Genomic DNA, 21,778 nt, shown 5'->3' with positions numbered 1-21,778 from the left:
GTATGACGATGCTCTCCTTGCATGCGACTGACTGACATGAACGGAAGAAAGACGATGGAACATGATGGGGCACGACTGATGACTTCGATCCTCCAGTTTCAATTTTCGTCATCGTCTAATCCAAACATGCTTGTTTGAATCTTGATCACTTTTGACTTAAATGCACAACAACAAGTTCTTCTCTTCCTCGCTTCCTTCACTCCTCCGACAATTCGATGAAGTCTCTCAGCACCTCGACATTTCCTGCCCCCTGAGCTCCAGTGAGTCTCGTCCCCGATCCCGAGGCTCTCTCCTCACCTCCCGGAGAATCACTGCTGGCTCCTTGGTCAGATCCACGATCGTCGACGACTCTGCATTCCGCTCTCCCGCCGCCACCATGAAGTCGATCTGCAAGGCGTCACTGCAGCACAACAACCCCGCAGCTCCGACCAGGTTCTCGTTCTCTGCGAAGACGTGCCCGATCGAGTAGCTCTCTTCGTCCGTCTTGTGGACTCCCGCACACAGCAGGGGAGTCCCAACCTTAGAGAAGAGTCAGAGGAACCAGCTGGTCCGATGGCCTGGCCGCCTCACTTTCCCGATCAGCTGCAGGCAGACTTCGTCTTTCGGGATTCGGACCTGACAAGTGAGACGTGAGGAGAGGATCAAGTCAGGCAGCACATCTCACGCCGATCTCCTTCCTCTTCCATATCTTTGCATGCTTCTTGTGATCAATGATCATCCGGGGCAGATCGTTGGTCGAGGGACAGATGAAGGTGTAAGGGCCGGGGAGAACTTCTTTCAGCTGAGGTCCAGGGTCAGCTGGGTCAAAGCTGTCTCATGACAACCATCTTGAAGACGCTCTTGAAGTTGATCGCGGTCGTGTACTTGGAGATCTGCGAGCTCCTTCACCAGATAGACAACCATGACAAGTCTCACTTGCGAGATCGAGTCGCACAAGATGGAAAAGGGCTTCTTCTTGATAGAGTCCTGCTGCTTCAGCTCATACAGCCTGCACGTCAAGGACTGAGCTCAGATCGACTGAGGCCTCGCAACCTGGAGACTCCGTCCCTCGATTCAATGGAGGTCACAAACGCATAGCTAGTGTCTGTCGGGATTATGCCAAGACCCCCCTGGAGGAGGATCAATCAAGTTCATTCCTGCATGTTCCCGACCTCTCTGAGGGTCTCAGCGATGGAGTCGAGCCTCCATGCGCTATGGCCGATGTCTTCGATCTGCTGGACTGGTCAGAGACTACAAGCTCCGGCAGCACGACCAACTACCTCCACGAAGACAGGAGAAGCGGCCGGTTTGCTCTTAGCAGATCTAGCAAGGGAGGAGAGTGAAGGTCGAGAGAGATGAGGAGGGGGGAGAGGAGAGAGGAGGAAGGAGGAGGAGCTTGTGAGCGCTGCGAAGACGAGGACGAGGCGCATCTTTCACGGCATGGACTGAGTGAAGGAATGGGGGAGGTGCAAGGGGTGGAAGGGGTTGTTGAGGGGTGTGGAGCAGTGAGGAAACGTGGGGTGAGTCGATGGGGAAATGGGGGTGGTGGGGTGGGTAGACTTAAATAGAGGGAGGTGGGGTGGTGAACGATTTTTTTAGGTGAAAGGATCTGATGCGTCCGATTTCGACATGTCAATAACATTGACAAGAGTGAAAAGAGAAAATGAAGATGCGAAGACAACGATGTGATGATGATGATGTGGTGGTGGTGGTGATGATGTGATGATGTGATGATGTGATGATGTGATGATGTGATGATGTGATGATGTGATGATGATGATGGTGATGTGATAATGTAGGGAAGTGGCGACAAATGTAGTTCGACAACATAAGGGCTTGCAGAGGGAGAGGCTCGCTGGATGATCCGTGCTGGTGGGATCGCAAAGAACAAGAATACACACATGATGAATTCAGCATTCAACTTCTTCATCCTACTCGCAGTGATGCTTCAAACAGCCGTCATCGTATTCCCGTCATCGGTAACCTCCTCGTCGGATTCTACGAGACTGGAGCAGGATCCTGACGATCCGAGCGAGCTCGTGAAAGAATGCTATGCCAAGGCTCTCATCGGGTTCAAGGAGTACGACACTGAGTATGCATCGGCACTGATCAGCAGGGCCGTCCGACTGTCTCCTCAGGGAACGCAGAAGATCGCAGGCTCGTTGATGGAGGAGTGGGAGTCCTTGTTGAGCAGCGAGCCCAACGTCTTCGAGGCGATGGGAATGGCAGAGAGTCTGATCGAACTCGCGAGGACTCTCAGCGATGAGACTCTCATGCTGCGCGTCGCTGATAAGCTCCTCGCCCTCGAGCTCTTCCCAGAGGCTGAGCGCGTCCTCCAGGCTGCCGTCTTGATCAACCCAAGCAGCGGCCTTGCTCAGTTCCAGCTGGGGCAGACGCTCTTCTACTTGCAGAGGCATGAAGAGTCCCTGCAGTCTCTCACCAGGGCGCTGAGACTAGAGCCGAGGCTCAACATTCACAATCAGATCGGCCTCGTGCTGTGGGAGCTCGAGAGGGACTGGGAGGCGCTGCAGTGCCATGAGCTAGCGGAGAGGCTGAACCCTTCCTATGCCGTCACTCGAGTGCTGGTCGAGCAGGGGAAGATGCAGCTGCAGGCTCGCATGCGACAGACAGCTGCCAAGTCGTTCTACTTGAGATCACTAAGAGGGGAGGAGGAGGAGGAGGAGGAGCATGGAGCTATTCATGGTCGATGCTGTGTTGAGTGCGAGAGAGGAGATGATGGTGGTATAGAGGGAACAAGGCGCGAGGGAGGAACCTGTGCTGGTTCTTCCTCCTCAGAATTATTTTTGGCATCCGACGCCTCGGCACAGGGTTTGAGTGACCTGCAGCTGTTTAAGAGGGGAGACGAGTTGCTTGCCAGGCACGAGCTAGATGAGGCGGTAGCAGACAGAGTACAGAAGGAGCTGAGAAGGGACTCACTTCCTCCTCTACAGGTCGTCTGCTTCACCCGACTCCTTCAGCTCTCTCCCTCCCTGGCTGTCGCGTACAATCAGCTGGGAATCGCCTGGTCGAGGAAGAGAGACTTCATGCAGGCATTGGAAGCCTTTTCGAATGTGAGAAGAGAGAGGTTGCAGAGCAATACGAGATGAAGGGGGAGGAAGCAGGGAGCAGGGAGTAGGGTGCTGGGTGCTGGGAGCTGGGAGCACGGAGCAGGGACAAGGAGGGAGAAGGAGGAAGCGAGAAGGGAGGGAGGAGGAGATAGTTGTAAACAATTTGCGTCAGGCTTCTAAGCTCGAGGACCTTTCTTTCGTTCGGAACAACGTTGGAGTTCTGCTTGCTAGGATGGGTGAGCTCGATAGAGCGGAAGAAAGCTTCGAGAGAGCAAAAGCTCTCGCGCCCTCCTATAAGGTGAAATGCTCTGAATCTATTCTCCTCTCCTCTTCTCCTCTCCTTCACTCCTCTTCTTCTGTCACCTGCTGATCAAAACCTTCAGCATGCCACACACAATCTGATGCTCCTGGAATTCGCTAAGGAAAAAGCTGAAGTGAGCATTGTCATAATTCTCGTACCTTCCTTCTCACGTCCTGCCTCCCCTCTCCCCTCGCCTGACCTCGATCCTGCGCTATTCTTTCCTTCTTCTCTTCCTTCTTCTTCCGGCATGTCAGGAGCTTGTCCGAGACATCAGAACCAAGCTGCAAGCTCTTTCTCTCGCCTTCCGCAGCCAGCAGGTGCTCCGTCTGACCGTCTCCCCCTGGCTGACAAGCAGGCAAGCTGCCGATTGTCCTGGCAGGGTACAGGAGGGAGGGAGACGGTCTTGGGTCGCACCTTGACAACATTCGCGAGAAGCTGGAGGAGGAGAGGAGTATTCTCATAGATGAGATTGCGAGCAATCAGTCAAGTCTTATCAAGGTCTTTCCTCCTCTCTCCTCCTTCCCGACTCACCATGGCAGTCAGATCGACAGTTTTCCTTCGATAACTCTCGTCGTCGTGGAGCCTTATCGATACCCTGTCGAGGTTGAAGACTACAACAGCATCAGCATCATCATCATCATCATCATCTCCATCTCCATCATCATCATCTTCGTTATCATCATCATCATCATCATCATCATCTCCATCTCCATCTCCATCTCCATCTCCATCATCAACTCCATCATCAACTCCATCATCATCTCTGTCGTCCTCTCCCTCGTGGTAGTCGTCGTCATCGTCGTTGTCATAATTCCCCGCATCATCCACAACTCGTTTCTCAACTTCACCATAGTCACATTCATCATGGTTGTATCATGGTTATCTTTTTCGCGCGCACTCTCATTCGTGGAGTCAGAGGACGTCCTTCGAGTACAGGATCTACCTGACGCTCTTTGAATCTGATCGGCTTCCCTCATCATGGTGAGTGATACTCAAGTTGTTCTGCCCTCGCCAAGGAAGACGAGAATGAGCAAGTCGAGTTTCAGGGTTGAGATCCTCAACAACCGAGCGAGTGAGGTCTGGACGGCAGACTCCTGGCAGAGAGAAAATTTCTGGGCCTCTGGTGAATTCTTCGCTATCTGTGCTGTGAAAGCTTTGCCCCCGGTCTTCATTCTCCTTGCCGCTTCCCTCCCTCTGAACCTCCAGCATGCCATCCTTGTTCTCCTCCTGCCTTCGAAAATCTTTCACGCCTCCCTCCTCCTCCTCTGAAGACTCGAAGAATCTCTGCCCTTGCCTGCTCACCACCATGACTTCAGGTGTTCACCTTCCTATCAAGCTCTTCCCCCTCGGAACGAACGTCAGGAGAGCCAGCAGCGAGTGGGGGGAGGCAAGTCGCAGACCAGGACAGGAACACTGCTGAGATGAGGAGCAGGTGGACAGGAGAGGCGAGAAGTTCACGTTCACACTGATAGCGAACTTGCAAGAGAGGAAAGGAGTGCTCGAGACAGTTGACGTGTTCCTCGACACTTTCTCCGACTCCTCCGACGTGCTGCTCCGCGTCCATGCCAAGTGGCACGACGAGGATGTCCTGCGCGGGCTGGAGGAGAGGATGGAGAGGATAGAGAAGATGGAGGTACAACGAGCAGCGGCTGCTGCTGCCAGTGCTGAGGAAGCAGCAGCGTGACAAGGTCGATCTTTCGCTCGGGCTGCTGGAGGAGGAGGAGTACGAACGCCTGTGGCTGCAGACAGACTGCATTGTCGCTCTTTCAAAGGTCGGGACAACAAGAGGAGCAGGAGGAGAAGAGAAGTTAGAGAAGGAGAGAGAGTAGGTGTAGGAGCAGGAGGATACTGACGAGAAGAGGAGGAGAGAAGGAGAGGAGGAGAACAGCATCTCACAGGAGCAGCAGAAGAAGGATATTCTCGAGAGGAGAATCTGATCGAGGGAGCAGGGAGAGGGCTGGGGACAGATACCGAGGGAAGCGCAGGCGTCCGGTAAGGAGGAGGACAGTCAACGGATTTGATCGCACGTCAGGGGTCCCAACAGTCATCACTGACCTCCCGTGCTGGCGAGACTTGAAGGCAAAGCTCTCATCTTGGACGATCATCTCCTTCGCTCCCTTCTACCTGATCCAGCATCCCTCCTCCTCTCTCCTCTCCCCACCTGCATGGTAGGCGTACAAGGTTCGGCTGTCCGGAAGGGAGGGAGCTCGGTACGCCTTCACCCAAGAGAGCACGGGAGAGTTCTTGAGCATAGACAAGCAGCATGCGAGAGAGGTCGAGGGAAGAGACTGAGAGGGGAGGGAAAGTGACAGCAACTTGAGGTCATGCGATCCGTGTACGAGCAACACAAGGAGAGCCGGAGAGACTACTGCCCGTCAACCCTCAGGGTTGATTTCTCTGTCTGCTTTCAGCTCCTGACAACCTGAGAAGAAAACACCATTGTCATGGGGAGAGGCGACGAAGAAGTTCGAGGATGAGTTGAACAAGAGCACCCTTGTGTTTGCATCGGTACAACCTGCGATCTTGTCGTTCGCATAACTCCTCTCAGTCTCTCCGCTCTCATTGTGGAGTTTCGACCTACACACTCGACCTCTTCAGCGACCTGCCAGGTAAAAAGTCAAACATTTCAGTGCTGACTTCCTCGGTCAACATACCTTTTTCCCTTTCCCTCCTCTAACTCCTTTCTCCTCTAACTCCTTTCTCCTCTAACTCCTTTCCCCCTCTGCGGCAGGTGTAGCGTTCGCCAGCTCGTGGCAAGAAGTCTTTGTCTTCTGCAGGCTCTTCTCTATTGCACTCGTGCATGTCCAGGTGATCTCTCTTTGCGCCTTCTCTTCTCATTCTCTCTAGCACGAGCATGGGATCTTCCCGGTAGACAACGAGTTCCTGACCGTCATCACAGAGGTCAAGGTAGTCTTCGCAGTTCCATCCTATCTTGTATACTAACATCTCACCTCGTCGTTGACAACCAGCGGTCGTTCCCCCATATCAGAGTCGTCATCACCCTCCATGCGATGTTTCGTGAGAGAACGTCATTCTACTCGAGCTTGACGAAGGTGGAGGGAAGCAAACGGCCTGACCTCTCCTGACTTCTCCTCAGGTCGCCTCCCTCCTCACTCTCAGTTCCTTAGCCCCCAAGTTCTTCCCCGTCGCCCTTGGCCACGTCCCGCATCACGTGCCGGACGAGATCGACTACGAGAGGACGGAGCTGACGCTGCTGGTAGTCCGAGCGACTTCCATGAGCGCCTGAGCGACTTGAACCTTCAGAATCACGTTGCGACCTTCGGCTTCTTCGACAAGAAGAAGAGGTTCCATCAGCTCTGCCACGTCAGCACTTGCCCTCCTCTTGACTCGAAGTTTTCACTCCTCTGGTCTCAGATCGCCAAGAAAGCTCAAGTTTTCATCCATGTCTTCTCTGCTGTCCCAGATGAGTTTGGACTGGTTGTTTCCTCCTCTTCCTCCTCCGTATCATCATTATCACATCATCATCATCATCATCATCATCACGTCATTATCATCATCATCATCACATCATCATCATCATCATCATCATCATCATCATCATCATCATCACGTCATTATCATCATCATCATCATCATCATCATCACGTCATTATCATCATCATCATCATCATCACATCATCATCATCATCATCATCATCACGTCATTATCATCATCATCATCATCGGCTTTCTCTCTCCCTCTCTCTCGTTCATATTTCTGTCTCCCGGCCCCTTCATACGGATTTCATCTGCCTTGCTTCTGGTCCCTTCACACCCTGACCGATTCCTTCCAGTCGAGCTGCCACGGGCTGGTCGAGTATCACAGGTAAGGAGCGTTATGGAATGAGCGTTCGAGGTAGAGGATGGCGAGGAGAGCGAGGAGGGAGGAGGGAGGAGGGAGGAGGGAGGAGGGAGGAGGAAACAATCTTGGGGCAGGGAGCTCCTTGATCGTTCATCGCTGCTGTCAAGGCTGTCCGAGGTAAGGATTTACTTCCTCCTCCTCCTCCTCCTCTCATCCTTGTAGTTCGCTGCTCTCCTATTCCTCCGCCGCCCCAGCAGCGATTCATTCTCCGTCTCTGGTTCGCTGCATCTCGCCCTCCTCGCACAAGTGCCGGTTCCTCCCCCTCCTCCTGTCCGGACATGCCTGACGCCTCTTAGATTCTCGCGGAGAACTCCCATCCGTTCCTGGAGCTGAGAGAAGTCGTTGCCATCGCTAGCTACACGGAGATCCCGTCGAAATTGAGGTTGAGAGGAGAGGAGAGGAGAGGAGAGGAGAGGAGAGGAGAGGAGAGAGGAGGTGAGGAGAGGAGAGGAGAGGAGAGGAGAGGAGAGGAGAGGAGAGGAGAGGAGAGGAGAGAGGAGGAGAGGAGAGGAGAGGAGAGGAGAGGAGAGGAGAGGAGAGGAGTGAGGAGATGGGAGAGGAGGAGCAATCAGAGATGAGAGGGATTGGAAGAATGATGGGAGGGACATCGAAGAAGGAGGGCAAAGGAGGAGAAAACAACAAGGGGGATCACATCGGGTATGCAGAACAGAAGAGGAGGAGGAAAATCTTTAAGAGCACAGAGCAAGGAGAGGATGAGGGAGGGAGGGAGGGAGGGAGGGAGGGAGGAGAAGAGCCAAGGAGCTGAAAGTTGACTAGGTTACTGCTGGACAACCGATCCCAGCAGGAGGAGATTCTGCGACAACAGCGCCTGTACATGGCGTCCTGGACGACGGTGACAACCGCGAGGAGGGGAGCAAGGCTGCTGAGCTGAGGCGTGACGGTGGCAGGCAAGGGTGCGAGGAATCCACCAGCAGCTATACCGACGGTTCACGGAGGGAGGGAGGGGAGAGGAGGAAGAGGAGTGAAAGTCTGGTGCCATCCCTGCAAGTGACATCGTCTTCACTCCGCACTCCCTTGCAAGATCCAAGGATGTTCTCGGATCTCCTTCATCTTGATTCGCCGTCGGAAGTCCTGCACACCTCGTGAGCCAATGACACGTAAGCTCCCTCCTGCCTTGAGCTTCAACTGCTCCCCTCACTCCCTCTCTCTCTCCCTTCCCTTCCCTTCTCCTCTCCTCTCCTCCGCCTCCTACTTTGTCCAGCAGCCTTCTGAGGAGATCACGGCAATCAGGCGAGAGGTGAGAGGAGAAGCCGATGGGCTCTTCGCGGATCATCTGACGCACGTCACAAGTCGGAGAGCAACTTCTCCTCACCTTGTAGATTTGCAGCGGATTCGCACAGATGAAAGGAGAGCGACCGTGAAGGAACGTGTAGAGTGTAACCTGCACGAACTGCTCAGCCGTCTCCTCGTCTTCTCTCCCTCCCTCTCTCCCTCCCTGTTCAGCCCCTCCCCCTTCTCTTCTCCTTCATTTTCTCCTTCCCTCTTCTTCTCCTTCCTCCTCCTGCCGTACCCCTGCCGCCCAAATGTCTGCTGCTCGCCCGCTGTATTGTCCTTTCCTACAGGCCTCAGGTGCAAGGAAGGCCGGGGTCCCTGGAAGGAGCTCAGATCAAGAGGAGCGGGAGGGCTAGAGGGCTGGAGGGTCACCAGGGGAGAAGGCGATGGTGTCTTCTCCTTCAGAAAGAACTTGGCCGGTGCCAAAGTCCGCAAGCTTGACCTAGGGAGCAACAACAAGGTCACGGATGCTGCCAAACGGGGAAAAGGCGGCAAGGCAGAAAGAGGACAGGGAGAATGCAAGAAGGCAGGGGATGCAAGGTTGTCACCTTCCCGTCCTTGGTGAGAAGAAGGTTCTCCGGCTTGATATCACGATGGATTATGTTGTTGTCATGCATGTACTCGAGTCCTGAAAGCATTTCAGTCTCTCTCGCATCTTTCGACCTCAACCTCAACTTTCTTCATATCTGAAACCTCCTTTCCCAACACACTTCTTCTAAGGATCTCCTCCTCCTCACCATCCAGTAGGTCAATGAAGTATCTGCGTGCTGTGTCCTCTGAGAGCGGCTCTACGCTGATTTGATCCATCGAGAAAGGAGCTGTGCTGAACCATGTGTTCATTCTGGAGATGAGCTGATCAAAAACGTAAGCTCCGCAAGCCAGTACAAACAAAAGCTCGATGATACAAACACAGGTCATACAAGCAAGGCAAGCACAAGAATAAATGACATACAGGTGCGTCGAAGAGCATTGACTGTCCTCCTTCGCAGTACTCTAGCCGGAGAAAAAGTTTCTCATTTTCAGGGTTGTCTAGGACTTCGTACAATTTGATGCAATTCGGATGGTCCATGAGCTTCAGGATTTTGATCTCTTTCTCAACATCCTCCAACATATTGGTCGCCCCGATCCACTTGTTCCGAAGCTTCTCCTTGTCAAACACCTTCATCGCGTAGAGATCTCCGCTCTTGGAATCTCTGACCAGCTTGACGGTACCGAACGACCCCATCCCCAGGTCTTTTACCACCTCGAACTCGTTGATCCACTCAACTCCCTCTTGCTTCCTCTCCGTCACCTCCTGCGTGTCTACCAGGTCCCTGGAGATGTCTTCAGGCCCGAAGCTCCCGGAGAAGAAACGATCGAAAAGATCCTTGGACAGAGATTGGAAGCCGATCCCTGTCGCCAGTCAGCGCACGACCACACTCTCTCCTCCTCCTCCTCCTCCTCCTCCTCCTCCTCCTCCTCCTGCTCACCTTGGACCACAGAGGTGGGGAACCTGTAAGAACAAGCACGTCAGCGACGGTCAAACGCGCACATGGGGAACCTTGACATGGCGAAAGTGACGAACCTCTGGAAGAGGCGACGAGAGGCAGGAGGACGGCGCAGCATATGGCCTGATCTCTCCATCGCCTTGTTTGTGACGGTCCCTGTGGGATGAGGAGCAACATTCTTTCTGTAGATGCTCCTCAGGCTCTGATCCTCACTGATTTCAGGCTTTCGCCTTCCCTCCGATTCCATGGAGGATGTACTTGATTTCTGTCATCGACATCATCGCAAGCTAGAGTAGAGGAAGAGCAAGCCCACCGAGGACTGACGATGAGACTTACGAAGGAGGAGATCGGGAGAAGAAGAGGACCATCGCTGCAAATCCGTACCGCTCATCTTGTTTCTTTGCATGAGATGAATAGGATGACTTATTAACGACAACGCTAGCGGCATGATTGCAAGCCATAGCAAGGCGCTGTGGAGTGAAAATGAACGCATTCGTTGTAAGAAGAGAAATCCGCTGAGATATTGTTTTAGATATTTGCTGATAACACGTTGGCGAGGTTTGTTACTCCTGGCAAACATGGCCTCAGGAAGCAGTCACATCGAGAATCGATCAGTCTGATATGTATGAGATGCCAAGGCACCACTTGGACTAGAAATTCTCACTCATCATCCCTCATATCAGCTCTCGTACACATCTCGTCTCATCTCAGGCTTTACTTCGCATCTTCTACAAGAGCTGCTTTAAATCTATCCATTCGCTAATTCCCGATACTCTTGTCAGTTGAGCTAGCTCAGAGATCCTCATGTTGCAACTCTCATATTTGCCTCTCCTCCATCTGTCTCGTCTACATCCCGTCCTCTACCCGCCCCCCCCTTCCCTCCCTCCCTCCCTCCCTCCCGCCTACGTCGTTTGTCCTGTGTCGCATATTGATACACCGCTCTACTGCAAAAATAGTTTTATATGTAAAATAGATTTAAATGAGAGAAGCACCGAGAAATACGGAAGGGGTCCCCTCCACCCCTCTCCACGGGTCTATTGTTGCATCATAAGGAGGGGTGAAGGTGATGGGGTGGGGTACCCCACCTGGTACCCCTCAGCGTATTAATGCAGCTGAGCGCTCTCCTTCCTGCTGCTGCACCTCCTCTCGCTGTATCAGGTGCACGGCTACCTTGTACCTTTCTCTGCATGCTATCGCAGGCAGAGCTTGCCGCAGAGGTGCAACCACATGCTCTGCTTGCCCCGAAGGTTGCTGAGGATGCAGGGCGGCAAGGTGCTTCAAATCTCCTGCCGACCTCCCGCTGATGAAACCTTACGAAAGCTTTATCTTCAGGTGTGCAAGTCAAGACTTTACACGACGGGAGGATATCAAACGATGGGAGGATCTCAAACCGGATGACGACACCAAACGTAGGCTCATAAGAAAGAATGCGGCCAAAATCAGTCGACTGAATCATGGTAGCTACAACAGCAAAGAGGTGACAGGTCTCCAACACTCTTTTTGGAGATCTATATCAAAGTATCAAGCCAACATGTGCGTGACCTTTGATGGGGTCACTGATCTTGAAACAATGTTCAAGGACGTGGTCAACAAACCCGATGAGGAGGGCGCCTCGTAGGAGAACTTTGAAATTATGCAGGGGGAATACGTCTGCTTTGAAATCACAAAGGCGCCAGGCAAAATCTTTGAAAAGCTGATCCAGGTCAATCGGCTGTAGAATGTATTGAAGGATGACATGATTGGCGAAGACACGAAGATTGCAGCGATGGGGTTGTTGATGAATGGCAACAGAGAGGACTTTAAGATGGTCAGTTGGTGTTTAAGCAAGTTCTTTTCTCTCGTGTCTGAGTTCAATTTGACATCGATGGTGGAGCCTGAAAGCATACCGTTTTTTTTATTTACACGTCGTACAGGAATGTTTTTGGTGCTGTGCAGGATCTGAAGGAGGAAGTCGACGCGAGATTCACTCAGGTCGATGAGCAGCTCGATGGCTTGAAGCAGGACCTATCTGCGTTGAATGTCAAGATGGGCCTCGTACTGGATCTTCTTCACCGATCGCTTACTAGGTGAGTCTCTGAGTCCGATTGTGTCCTTGCAATTGTGACTTTCCTGTCAGAGCCTGATGCGGGCTTGTTGCAAGTCGCTGTTCAGTGCTTGTTGTTAACGCCTTACTGTAGAGAAGAAGGTGAAGGAATCACTTGAATGTAGAAATGAGAGACTCCGGATTTGTCACCAACACCCACCGATGCTCCTCTCCTCTCTCCTCCCTCGCCGACTCTTTTGCACCTCAACGAGAATGACAGAGGAGGAAGAGGCAAGTATCAACACGTTGGTCTGGTATCTCGACGACGAAGGCACATGGATCTTCGGCCCGAAGGTTTTGCAGGAGGAGAGGCCAGGCTCTTGAAGTCAACAACCAGCAGCGAGCAACTGCGGTGGGATGAAGTAGAGCAGGCAGAGGACAACAAGCCCATTTTTCAACCGCTTGAGGCGTGTCTTCTTTCAATGCCATTGAATCTGGCCGAACATACCCCCAATGCTTGCGATGGTTTCGAAACCTAAATTGCATCAAAGGAGTGAAAGGAGAGTCCAAATGGAAAGAAGGCAAACAAGGATGAGAACAGGAGCAAGGAAAAGGACGGAGGGAGCACGAGAGCAAAGCTAAACAGAAGAGAGCGGCAGTGAGGGAGAAGAGTTGAAGTCTCAGAGTATGGTGAAGGCAGGACCAGCAACTCTCCTCCTCGCTTGCGCACGCGGTATGATCGGAAAAATCTCTCAATGATGACAACAGCATTGATGTGGACCATGTTGTACGAAGATAGCCTCTGCCCCCTTCCAACTCCTTACTCCCCTCTCATCCGCTTTTCAAACTCCCTCCTCCCAATATGTCCCCTCACTGAGTCATCTTCTGCCCGCAGGCTTGCCTCCTTTCTCTTGCTCCAATCATCATTATTCTCATGGTCGTCGACATCGTCGTCGACATCGTCATCGTCATCGTCAGCAGCAGCAGCAGCAGCAGCAGCAGCAGCAGCATTCCTCTGCACTCAGAAGATGCTGCAAACGGGATGATCAATGGCGGCTCACCTGCAGACATGATCTTGCTCCGGTGAAAAGTGAGAATAGATGGATATGTACGGCAGACTGAGACGAACGCGAGGAGCACAGACAGAATGATTCGGTTTTTCCTTTGTACGAACAAAGATCTGCCTGCGAGAGAGCTTGGATTCTAGAGTTTTCACAACATCTTGGGGCTCGAGAGAGATCACAATGTCTTTGCGCACGACAGCTTCGATGGTGTTTCGAAAACTTGCTGCAGACTTGGTTCGTATCAACCTGTCGGAAAGGTTGAACGTCTCTACGAGATGACGTTTGCGGAGGACGGAGATCGCGCAAGGGACATGTTAGAAGTCGTTCGCAAGACCATGTTTGATTATGTTCGTGCCATTGACATGGTGGACTTTGTCCGAGCAAACGACATGGTGGAGGTTATGCGCTGTTTGTTACAGACTTTATAGTCAATCAAACATCCCGAGTACCTACAAACCCGCCTACAAACCCGCCTCAACATGGCCTAAATGGTTTGTAACGGTATGATGCAACGGAAAATGAAACGTTGAAACGGACTTCTATTATGGGGAAGCATGGCAGAGAGTACCGATCGGTGAAGGGGGAGGAGATGGCGAGGGGGAGGAGGCAGGAGGATAGAGGCAGGAAAAGAATGTGATGAGTGAGGAGGAGCAAGAATTCATGGAAGGCTGCGATGAAATGAACCCGTAGAGACCTTGTCTTGCCTTCGTCAGCCTGACGTTCCCCGCTCTAGATGTTCGCAGACATTCAGAAGCTACAATCCCTGAATCAGCAGGTTCGCGTCCACCACCCCCTTCGGTTTGATGTCACCATTTTCAAACAGGTTGGACCCTATGGACCTGCGATTGGCAACCTCAATGTTGGAGTCCCCGACTGGCAGCCAGGCTTTGGACCTTACGACAGGTTTTGTACTCGTGCGTGCCCTCGAACTCTGATATCGTGCCAGCTATGGCCTCCATCCAACCCAAGACGGCGGCAAGCCTCTCATCGTGGGCTCATCCACTGTGAGTGACTTTACTGAAGTTGCGAGCTGAAAGAGCATGCAGGGAATGCCTATGGTTCTTCCTTGAAGGGGTTGTTGCCCGAAGCGATCATGAAGATCGGAAGAGCGTCAGACGTTGACTGCACCATTCGAGCACTCATGCTAGTGCCTCCCCTGCTCCATCTTCCCTCCCTCACACTAAGCAGACTCATGCGTTGGGTACTAAACGTGTCAAATGTTAGCTTCTTTGACAGCTTGCACATCATAAGCCAGACAAGAATGATGGTATACTCGGAGAAGCGTGCTCCTCGAAGAGAAGAGAATGGCGTGGAAAGACCCATCACCTTCGAGCAATCCAGGGGGCGGGAGGGAGGGAGGGAGCGAGGGAGGGGAGAGTTGACGAGTAGGGAAGGGGGCAGTGGAAGGCTAGCGTGCCTAGAGGTGCTCGTGTTTGACCTTCACATGATCTTACAAGCTCACATGTACGCTCTCAATGCTGCGGATGACTCATCGCATCCATCTTGTGCTTCCGCGAGCGTGTCAAGTCAATCTGATCGGCATGTGCAATGGCTTGAACCATGACGAGGAGCTTGACGAGCGCTCGCTGCCTCCTCCTCTTCGCCTGTTGGAAGCAAGCTGAGGTTTTGATGTGAAACCGGATGGATCACACCTGTAGCTCCACCCACTGCCTCTTGAGAGGCTCCGGCTCGATGTTGTTGGAAGGAATCTGCAGGATAGTCCGGCGATTTCGTAGCTGCGAACGTGTGAGGTGGAGCTGACGGAGGGAAGTCGCCAAGGCTGACCTCGACATGGAGTCTTTCTACTATGCAGCGCAGCAAGGCGTTGTTATGCACGTGATGGACGTAGACGGCAGCCTGAAAGTAACATCAGCTCCCTGGTTGTAGCTCCTTCCCTTGGTCGTCAACCCACCTCAAACTCTTCACTTCCAAGCTTGAGCAGGCTGTTCTGCCCGACTCCTCGATGCAGCAGAAACCAGGAGTAGATCGTCCCCACGGTGCTGAACAAAAACCGTGGAACAGACAAGACAGAGCCAATGGCGAGGTTGAGAAGAAGCAAGATCGTCTCGGAGAAAGCGAACTGTGACCGGCTCTCGATGATTATCCCTAGGCAAGTGAGTGAGCGTCGGCCTGACAGCTACCACGGCAGCACCTGGATTCCTGAACATGCGGATACGCACAAAGATGAGGTAGAGGAGGAGGAAGACGCAGCTGAGGATGAAGAAGGGCAGCCATGCGGGAGTGAGGTACTTGCTGATGGGGGCCTGCGACCGCTGGGCTCAGCGCCTGGCGCCTCGAGGAATGGACTCACCCAGGAGAGAGCGAAGATGACGGTGAACCAGAACAAGAAGGAAAAGAACCAGCCGAACAGCGCGAGCACAGCTTGCGACCCGATGTATGAGCTGGCAGCTGTCGCTCGAATCTTCTTCTTCGGAGCCGGGAAGGCGTTAAGCCGTGCAGCTCGCAGGTAAGCCCTCGAGCATCTGTAGATATCTAGAACCCCAACCAGCACCGCGATCGTCGAGAAGACCGTTGCGAGCCAGGTAGCGATCGCAGCGGAGTCAGAGAGCCGCTGGAAGAAAGGCTGCCCCTGCGTTGACGTTCTAGACGAGAGGGTGAGGAGTCAGCTAAAGCGGCAGAGCAAGAGAGCCTCACCGCCCGTAGTAGATGATCATCACCTGACGTAGCGTCGACAGGTTCTGCTGGTCCGGCCACTTGGTGGTGAACCAGTCGGTGGGGACGTATCCGAGGGCCACCAGGGTGCTGACGTACTCCCCGTAGAAGCCGCTCAGCCACGTGTCGAGCTTGTGCGAGAACCAGAGGCCGAAGCCCAGGAACGAGAGCACGACAAACACGCTCAGCCAGATCGCCCCCAGCACCCTCTGCCCGATCGTCATGTCGAACCACCCGAAATACAAGCTGTTGAACAAGGGGATACTGTACTTGACCCTCCTGTACGTGGCCTTGGCAAAGCCTCTTACCTTCTTGAGCCATTCCCAAAGCGCACTGACGAGCCTTTTGATCCTTCCCAGTCGATATCTGTATCGATCGTAAAGCTTGGCAAAGAAACCATGCGAAGAAGACACTCGATCCTTGGCGACGATCAAATTTCTCACGCTTCCTATGAAAAATCTTCGAGCTTGTTCGATTTCAACAGGTGCGCACAGTTTTCGAACGAAGAGGTCATTGTTCTTGATAGAAAAGCTTTGGCGGTTCTGGAACATAAAATACAAGGAATATACACAAGACGCGGAGACTGCGACCATGATAACGAACGAGCCATACATTGAGATGTAATCCGAACCATTCAGTATGCCGTTTGCTTTATGCGGAGGAGTCTTATTCTCACTCAACATGGTGTAGAAGGTGACAATGACGTAGAACAAGAACATCATTAAGCCTGTTGCAACTACCATCCAAAGCTTCTTGAACTTCTGACTCTGCACATATTTGAACGTGTTTTGGTTTACGATCAAGTTATCCATCTTGTTCATCTCAAACAAGATGATGCACATCAGTCCCGTTAGCATGGTCCCCAACATGTATGCATCAACTTCGGTCGTGTCCGTCATGGCCTTGTTCACGAAGAACAATTCGTCCTCTTGTACGAGTTGGATACCCTCGCTATCGAATCGGAATCGGTAGAAGCCTGTCGTCACTGTTGAGCTCAAACCCAGCCCTGGAAATGCGTACAGCCCCGCACAGGCGGCTTGTTGGTTGTTAAAGCTGCATGTAGCTTGAGGAGTTTGAAGGCCAAGGTCCTGGAACAAGGTTTGTCTCTCCACCGCAGATTCCACCACTTGAAGAATGTTATTGCTTGCGTCGACCAAGGTGACGTTGAAAACAAGACCGATGATGCCTTTGTTCCATCGGTCTAGGACTTGGATCACAGGCCCCGGATCTGAAGGAAGAGAACCTGCAGTATCCAAGTAAGAAGTTTGGTCAACCCGCTCAGGCGCTTACCTTTGACCACATCCTTCATGCTAGACGGGAGATTGAAGATCGGACCGGCTCTTGCGTGAGTGTTGAACCCTACATGAATGCGATTCGATTTGATCTGAGGCCACACCCAGACTTCAGGGAAGACTGAAGAGATGACAGGTTTTGACAAGAACTTCATCTCAGCTATCGGTGATTGAAAACTGAATGGCGAAGAAAATATCTTTTCAACCCCTTGGCTGCTGAAAGCTAGGACAAAACGCCCAGGAGTGTATGATTGAAATGTTAGGAGAAAATGACATGTTCCATCTGTATCTGATACAGATAAAGAAGAGTTGAGATCAAGAAGAGCAGACACGTTGGAGGTGTTGAGACTCGAAGCTGGAGATTGCTGGTTCTCATTGCTGTATGGAATCACCTCAGCGTAAACGAAAGCGTTCGCCAAGGGCGTCCCTGACAAGGAGTTCACCTGAACTCTGAGTTGCAAAGAAAGGTGCGGGCTGATGACTGACGGGAAGTGATCAAGAATTCTGAGAGCGTTGGCGGTGGTCAACAGACTCACCAGTTGACTTGTCAACAGAACCTGTTTGCTAGAATGGATGACAACTTGAAACTTGAATCTACCAGGTAGTCCTGATTGAACTGACATGTTGGCAAATGTCGCGACCGCTGCTCCTCTCAGAGGTTCCACCACTGGATCGGTGGAGTTTGACGCGATTGAAACCGACTGGTTCACAAGCAGCAGCACCGAGCCGTTGGCTTCATAGGATGAAACAAATCGTACCTCAAGCTTGGGAGGGACCCACCCGATTCCCAGCTCGCCTGGATATGAGAGACACTTGCTCTTGACCTTGATCCTGACTTGGAGAGCAGGGCCGATGGTTCTCCCGATTATCACAACAGAAGGTGGGGGCGTCAGGAAATCAGCGTGAACTTCATCATCAATAGCTGACAATCCAGAGGTGAGAACTTGTTGTGAGAGCGGAATATTTTGATAAGATGATTGAAACGGAGGGAGCTGCACCGTCAACGAAATCGGCCCTTTCAAAGCGAAGTCAACAGTGAAGTTGTCCAGTACCGCCAAACCATTGGAATCGCTTTGAATCATTTGAGCAAGATGCACTTGAGGCATACTGGTCCCAGCTCCCAGTACAACCAAATTTTGATCATACACGCTCTCGTTGTGATCGTTGACAAGGTAGACTGTGAGTGGATGTCGGATGTTCTTTGCTAGCGGCAGACATAGAGGCAGAGCTTTGCTTGATCTCCAAACCATGTTCGGATACCCGAAGTCACAAACAGTAAAATTCCATTTACAGGATGCATCAGGATTTCGGAAGGGGCATGCGTTGTAATACTTGACAGCAGGAGCTAATCTCTGAGCGGAAGACAGCAGCGACTGAGCGGAGGTGCAATCAAAGGCTTCCTTGAGGGAGGAGGTGAAGACAATCTCAAAGACCTGAGAGAAGAAGTTGCTGCCTGATTGACCGATAGAGCCGATGGTAAGCACAAACCTGAAGATCCCTTGATATTTGATACTTGACGAGATTTGAAAACGTGCATAACCGAACGAATCCGTTACAGACGTCAAAGTAAAATCGAAGTCAGTGAGAGAGTAGCAGTTATTCGTGATGTACTGGGAACAAGCTTGGAACGTTGCAGGAAAGCTTTTGGGAGCCGATACCATATACATAGTCACAGACACTCCTGACGGAAACAGCAACACGTCAGAGATCGCGTTTCCATCATAAATTCTGACCCAGAATTCGTACGGCGTTTCGACACTCGCTATCCTAGCCTCAAGTGCACCATAATAACTACTTCGTAGCGGGAAGAATGAGGACCCGTCCGGAGGGTTCGGCTGAGGCCACCTGGAAGTTGCAAGCACCTCTGTGGGAGGAGATTTCCATCCATTGCGCAAGTACACATAGTATGAGTTGGTCCGGGCAAGAGGTATCTCAACACCGAATTTCTCATAGATGCACTTGAGACTTTCGCTTCTGCTTGTCCATTGATACTTCTGATAAAAAATATTTCCAAACCTTTGATAGATTTGCCCACTTTCATTTTCAGCTGACTCCACGTACCAAGCATAAGAACCTGAACGAAACTTGAGCTCAGGAGTATCAAAATAAAAGTCTAAACTCCCAGTGCCAGTCTGATCTGTAGGAAAACAAGATGAGTTGTGAAAAGTGAGGTTTGAAAGGGTTGCAAAGGGGTTGAAATTCTTTTCTGACTGAAATATTCGATAGTTGTCTTGATCTCTGACATGATCTGCAAAGGGATCATGCCAATCTAGCTCAAAGAATCGAAGACAGAAGAAACGATTTCGTGCTGGCTGTCCTGTGGTTGTAGCGGCGAATATCGTGACCTTCATAAGACCGCCCGGGTAGGATACGGTAGCAAGAGGGTCTGCTGACGACGAAATAACAGAGATGTATCCTACTGGATCATAGTTGCAGAATTTTACAGCAGTGTCAAGTCTTGAAGTGTTCACAATTAGAGAGATTTTTTGATTGGCTTCAACTTGACCTATACGGAAAATGATGTTCATTTGGCTACGAAACAAGCTCATTATTCTGATATCAGTGAACTCATACCTTGCTTTATCAGGAATGAGATTGTATTGCACATCATTCAAGGTTATTCTGGATGCATGAAGATTTGTCCAACGAATGGTGCCATTGTCTGCATATTCGAATGGTACCGACTGATTTTCTAGAATTACCGAGATCGATTGTCTTGGAGTGATTTCACAGCTTTGCGAGAGAGAAAATATTTTCTTACACTGGTAGGCCAACAAATACGGTAAGGTCGACACCTTCTCGTAAGATTCTGCTGAGATACAGAATTCCTGATTCGAACTTAAGTTGAGTGGGGGTGAACAACCATCAACCTGACCAGTGAAGGTTGAAGGAAGTTTGAACAAGATTGTGTTTACAACCGAGCTCACAACAATATCCCCAGTCTCAATATAATATTGGCCTTGAGCATATATTCGAATCCGATATGTACCCTCAAGTCCATCCAGACTGAAAGCAAGATTTTGAAAGATAGCTCCATTCTTATTGCTTGGACTGCTAACTCCATTTTCAAGGTACTTGATTTTCGACAGGAAGGATTCTTTTGAGGTGGCCGGGACTGCCATGGTTGGCACAGCCACAGCAAAAAGAATGACTCCGTTCACGAGGCTGTACTTGCCCAACGATCGTGGGTACAAGTATGCGATGACGTTGACCGTGACGGTGAAGACTTCACCTTCCGTGACTTGCTTGGGAAAGTCAGAGATCTCAAGTTGAGGTAGGTACGACTGATCCCCAGAAGCGACTCCATCGGATCCCACACTCGAAGGTGCGATGCCTCCAACCCACCTCTCGCCGTCCCCTGGCCGAAGTCCACGAGCATCCAACGGAGGGATCAAGAGCATTTCCCGTACCGCCCAGACGCCATCGATCCACATCTTGAAATTCCAAAGTTCAAAGACACCACAGCTGTAGAAAGCAAAGAAGAGGCTTGGATTGTTGGAGCCCTGGACGACGAAATCATCAAAACTTACAACGTTGGAGCTGGAAATCATCGTGGAAATGACAAATTCAGCACCAACACCCCAACTCAATCTCGCCATTTTCTCCACAGATCCGACACCATGGGGATTCTTTGTCATGGGAAATTTGACGTGCTGCATATCAATTTCGCTGAAGTTGGTAACGAGAAAGAGAGTGACCATCGTGTTGTTTGATAGCAATTGATTTCCTTTATAATCCAACCTCACTCGAGGTGGCAAATATTCATCTTGAAAGGTCGAGGTGCAATCAGTGCTTTGCCCGGCAACACCTGAACACATACGGTAGTAACCATTGAACGCATATCCATATTCCACCACATCTGGAGCACTCTGCAACGACGACAATGTGACATTGGTGTTCTTCAAGACCTTGATGGGCACAGTGACAGACGTGGACACTATGGAAACAGTCACTTGATTTCCTAGGTAATCGGTCTGGTTCTGTTCGTAATACGACGAAACGTTCAATACAAATGTTCCAGGCACACCTGCAGTATGATTCAGATTCTAATATTCGTGACATTTCAATACAAACCTCCTACAAATGTGAGTTGGTCGAAATTTGCATATCCGGAGATATTTGATATGATAACATTGCCAGCTAATGAAGGATTGCACACTCCAGCAAGTCTCTCAGCTGCAAAGCTGTTTGTGTTCAGACTTCCACAGAAGTGATACTGAGGCTCGGGATAAAACTTGAGGATCTGGACAGTGATTACACTACCTGAGTCAACATGACATGAATACAATCACTCTCTCTTCAGAAAGATATATACCAGAAACGGGCAGAGAATATGTGTTTGTTGCAAGGAAAATAAGTGGTTGACTGCTTGATTCCCCCATAATCATGCTATCTGGTGCTTGCATGAGAGACAGGCCTGTCACCACGTGATCGCTCCAGCCAATCAAAACACTAAAAACAAGCATAGACGAGTTAGACAACGCGCAGAGAGATAAAGTTCTAAGCACCTGCTAGTGTAGACATCAACTAAAACATTGAGAAGAATCACAGGAAATAGTACAATGGTGAGAACACCGAACAACTGGTTTTTCACTCTGTCTGTAACAAGGTCAACAAGACCTGAAGGGAATGTCAAGCGACGTTGAGAGAGGGCAGCAGGAAAGGATTGGTGTACCAGTAGAGAACTTGTCTTGCTGTCTGCCTTGTTCAGACCTCCTCTGTGCTCGCAGCCTCAT

At 51.2% G+C, this 21,778-nt stretch overlaps 5 protein-coding genes across 5 annotated transcripts; 2 read left to right on the top strand and 3 right to left on the bottom strand.

Moving 5' to 3' along the window:
* Positions 1 to 196: 196 nt before the first annotated feature.
* On the bottom strand, positions 197 to 1,409 carry GUITHDRAFT_104081 (hypothetical protein; the record flags this gene model as incomplete). Its single annotated transcript, XM_005837189.1, has 10 exons — positions 197 to 250; positions 298 to 387; positions 430 to 519; positions 571 to 615; positions 665 to 781; positions 825 to 872; positions 916 to 988; positions 1,033 to 1,109; positions 1,152 to 1,211; positions 1,260 to 1,409. The coding sequence occupies 10 exons, from the start codon at positions 1,407 to 1,409 to the stop codon at positions 197 to 199; spliced, it is 804 nt and encodes a 267-aa protein (XP_005837246.1).
* A 429-nt stretch (positions 1,410 to 1,838) lies between these two features.
* Positions 1,839 to 6,595, top strand: GUITHDRAFT_135427 (hypothetical protein; the record flags this gene model as incomplete). Its single annotated transcript, XM_005837188.1, has 16 exons — positions 1,839 to 3,050; positions 3,220 to 3,345; positions 3,431 to 3,481; positions 3,603 to 3,665; positions 3,709 to 3,846; positions 4,265 to 4,329; positions 4,365 to 4,471; positions 4,665 to 4,705; positions 4,781 to 4,981; positions 5,028 to 5,120; positions 5,521 to 5,622; positions 5,779 to 5,856; positions 5,897 to 5,957; positions 6,080 to 6,156; positions 6,196 to 6,255; positions 6,446 to 6,595. The coding sequence occupies 16 exons, from the start codon at positions 1,839 to 1,841 to the stop codon at positions 6,593 to 6,595; spliced, it is 2,625 nt and encodes an 874-aa protein (XP_005837245.1).
* Positions 6,596 to 8,230: 1,635 nt separating this feature from the next.
* Positions 8,231 to 10,237, bottom strand: GUITHDRAFT_104079 (hypothetical protein; the record flags this gene model as incomplete). The annotated part of the gene is made up of 11 exons (XM_005837187.1): positions 8,231 to 8,302; positions 8,424 to 8,504; positions 8,544 to 8,612; positions 8,742 to 8,821; positions 8,876 to 8,945; positions 9,052 to 9,131; positions 9,241 to 9,355; positions 9,456 to 9,895; positions 9,973 to 9,995; positions 10,044 to 10,146; positions 10,204 to 10,237. The coding sequence occupies 11 exons, from the start codon at positions 10,235 to 10,237 to the stop codon at positions 8,231 to 8,233; spliced, it is 1,167 nt and encodes a 388-aa protein (XP_005837244.1).
* Positions 10,238 to 13,352: 3,115 nt separating this feature from the next.
* GUITHDRAFT_135425 (hypothetical protein) lies at positions 13,353 to 14,147 on the top strand (the record flags this gene model as incomplete). Its single annotated transcript, XM_005837186.1, has 5 exons — positions 13,353 to 13,475; positions 13,811 to 13,852; positions 13,901 to 13,980; positions 14,024 to 14,081; positions 14,124 to 14,147. 5 exons carry the CDS (start codon positions 13,353 to 13,355, stop codon positions 14,145 to 14,147), a joined length of 327 nt encoding a protein of 108 aa, XP_005837243.1.
* A 402-nt stretch (positions 14,148 to 14,549) lies between these two features.
* On the bottom strand, positions 14,550 to 21,778 carry GUITHDRAFT_104077 (hypothetical protein; the record flags this gene model as incomplete). Its single annotated transcript, XM_005837185.1, has 16 exons — positions 14,550 to 14,681; positions 14,730 to 14,813; positions 14,863 to 14,934; positions 14,990 to 15,183; positions 15,230 to 15,341; positions 15,389 to 15,680; positions 15,733 to 16,993; positions 17,041 to 17,134; positions 17,435 to 17,523; positions 17,579 to 17,599; positions 17,641 to 19,116; positions 20,032 to 21,069; positions 21,117 to 21,285; positions 21,467 to 21,550; positions 21,604 to 21,662; positions 21,718 to 21,778. 16 exons carry the CDS (start codon positions 21,776 to 21,778, stop codon positions 14,550 to 14,552), a joined length of 5,238 nt encoding a protein of 1,745 aa, XP_005837242.1.

Source organism: Guillardia theta, assembly GCF_000315625.1.
Source record: "Guillardia theta CCMP2712 unplaced genomic scaffold GUITHscaffold_15, whole genome shotgun sequence".
NCBI classification, from domain to species: domain Eukaryota; class Cryptophyceae; order Pyrenomonadales; family Geminigeraceae; genus Guillardia; species Guillardia theta.
Note: the sequence above shows the minus strand (reverse complement) of the source record. Positions and strands in the feature narration are given on the sequence as shown.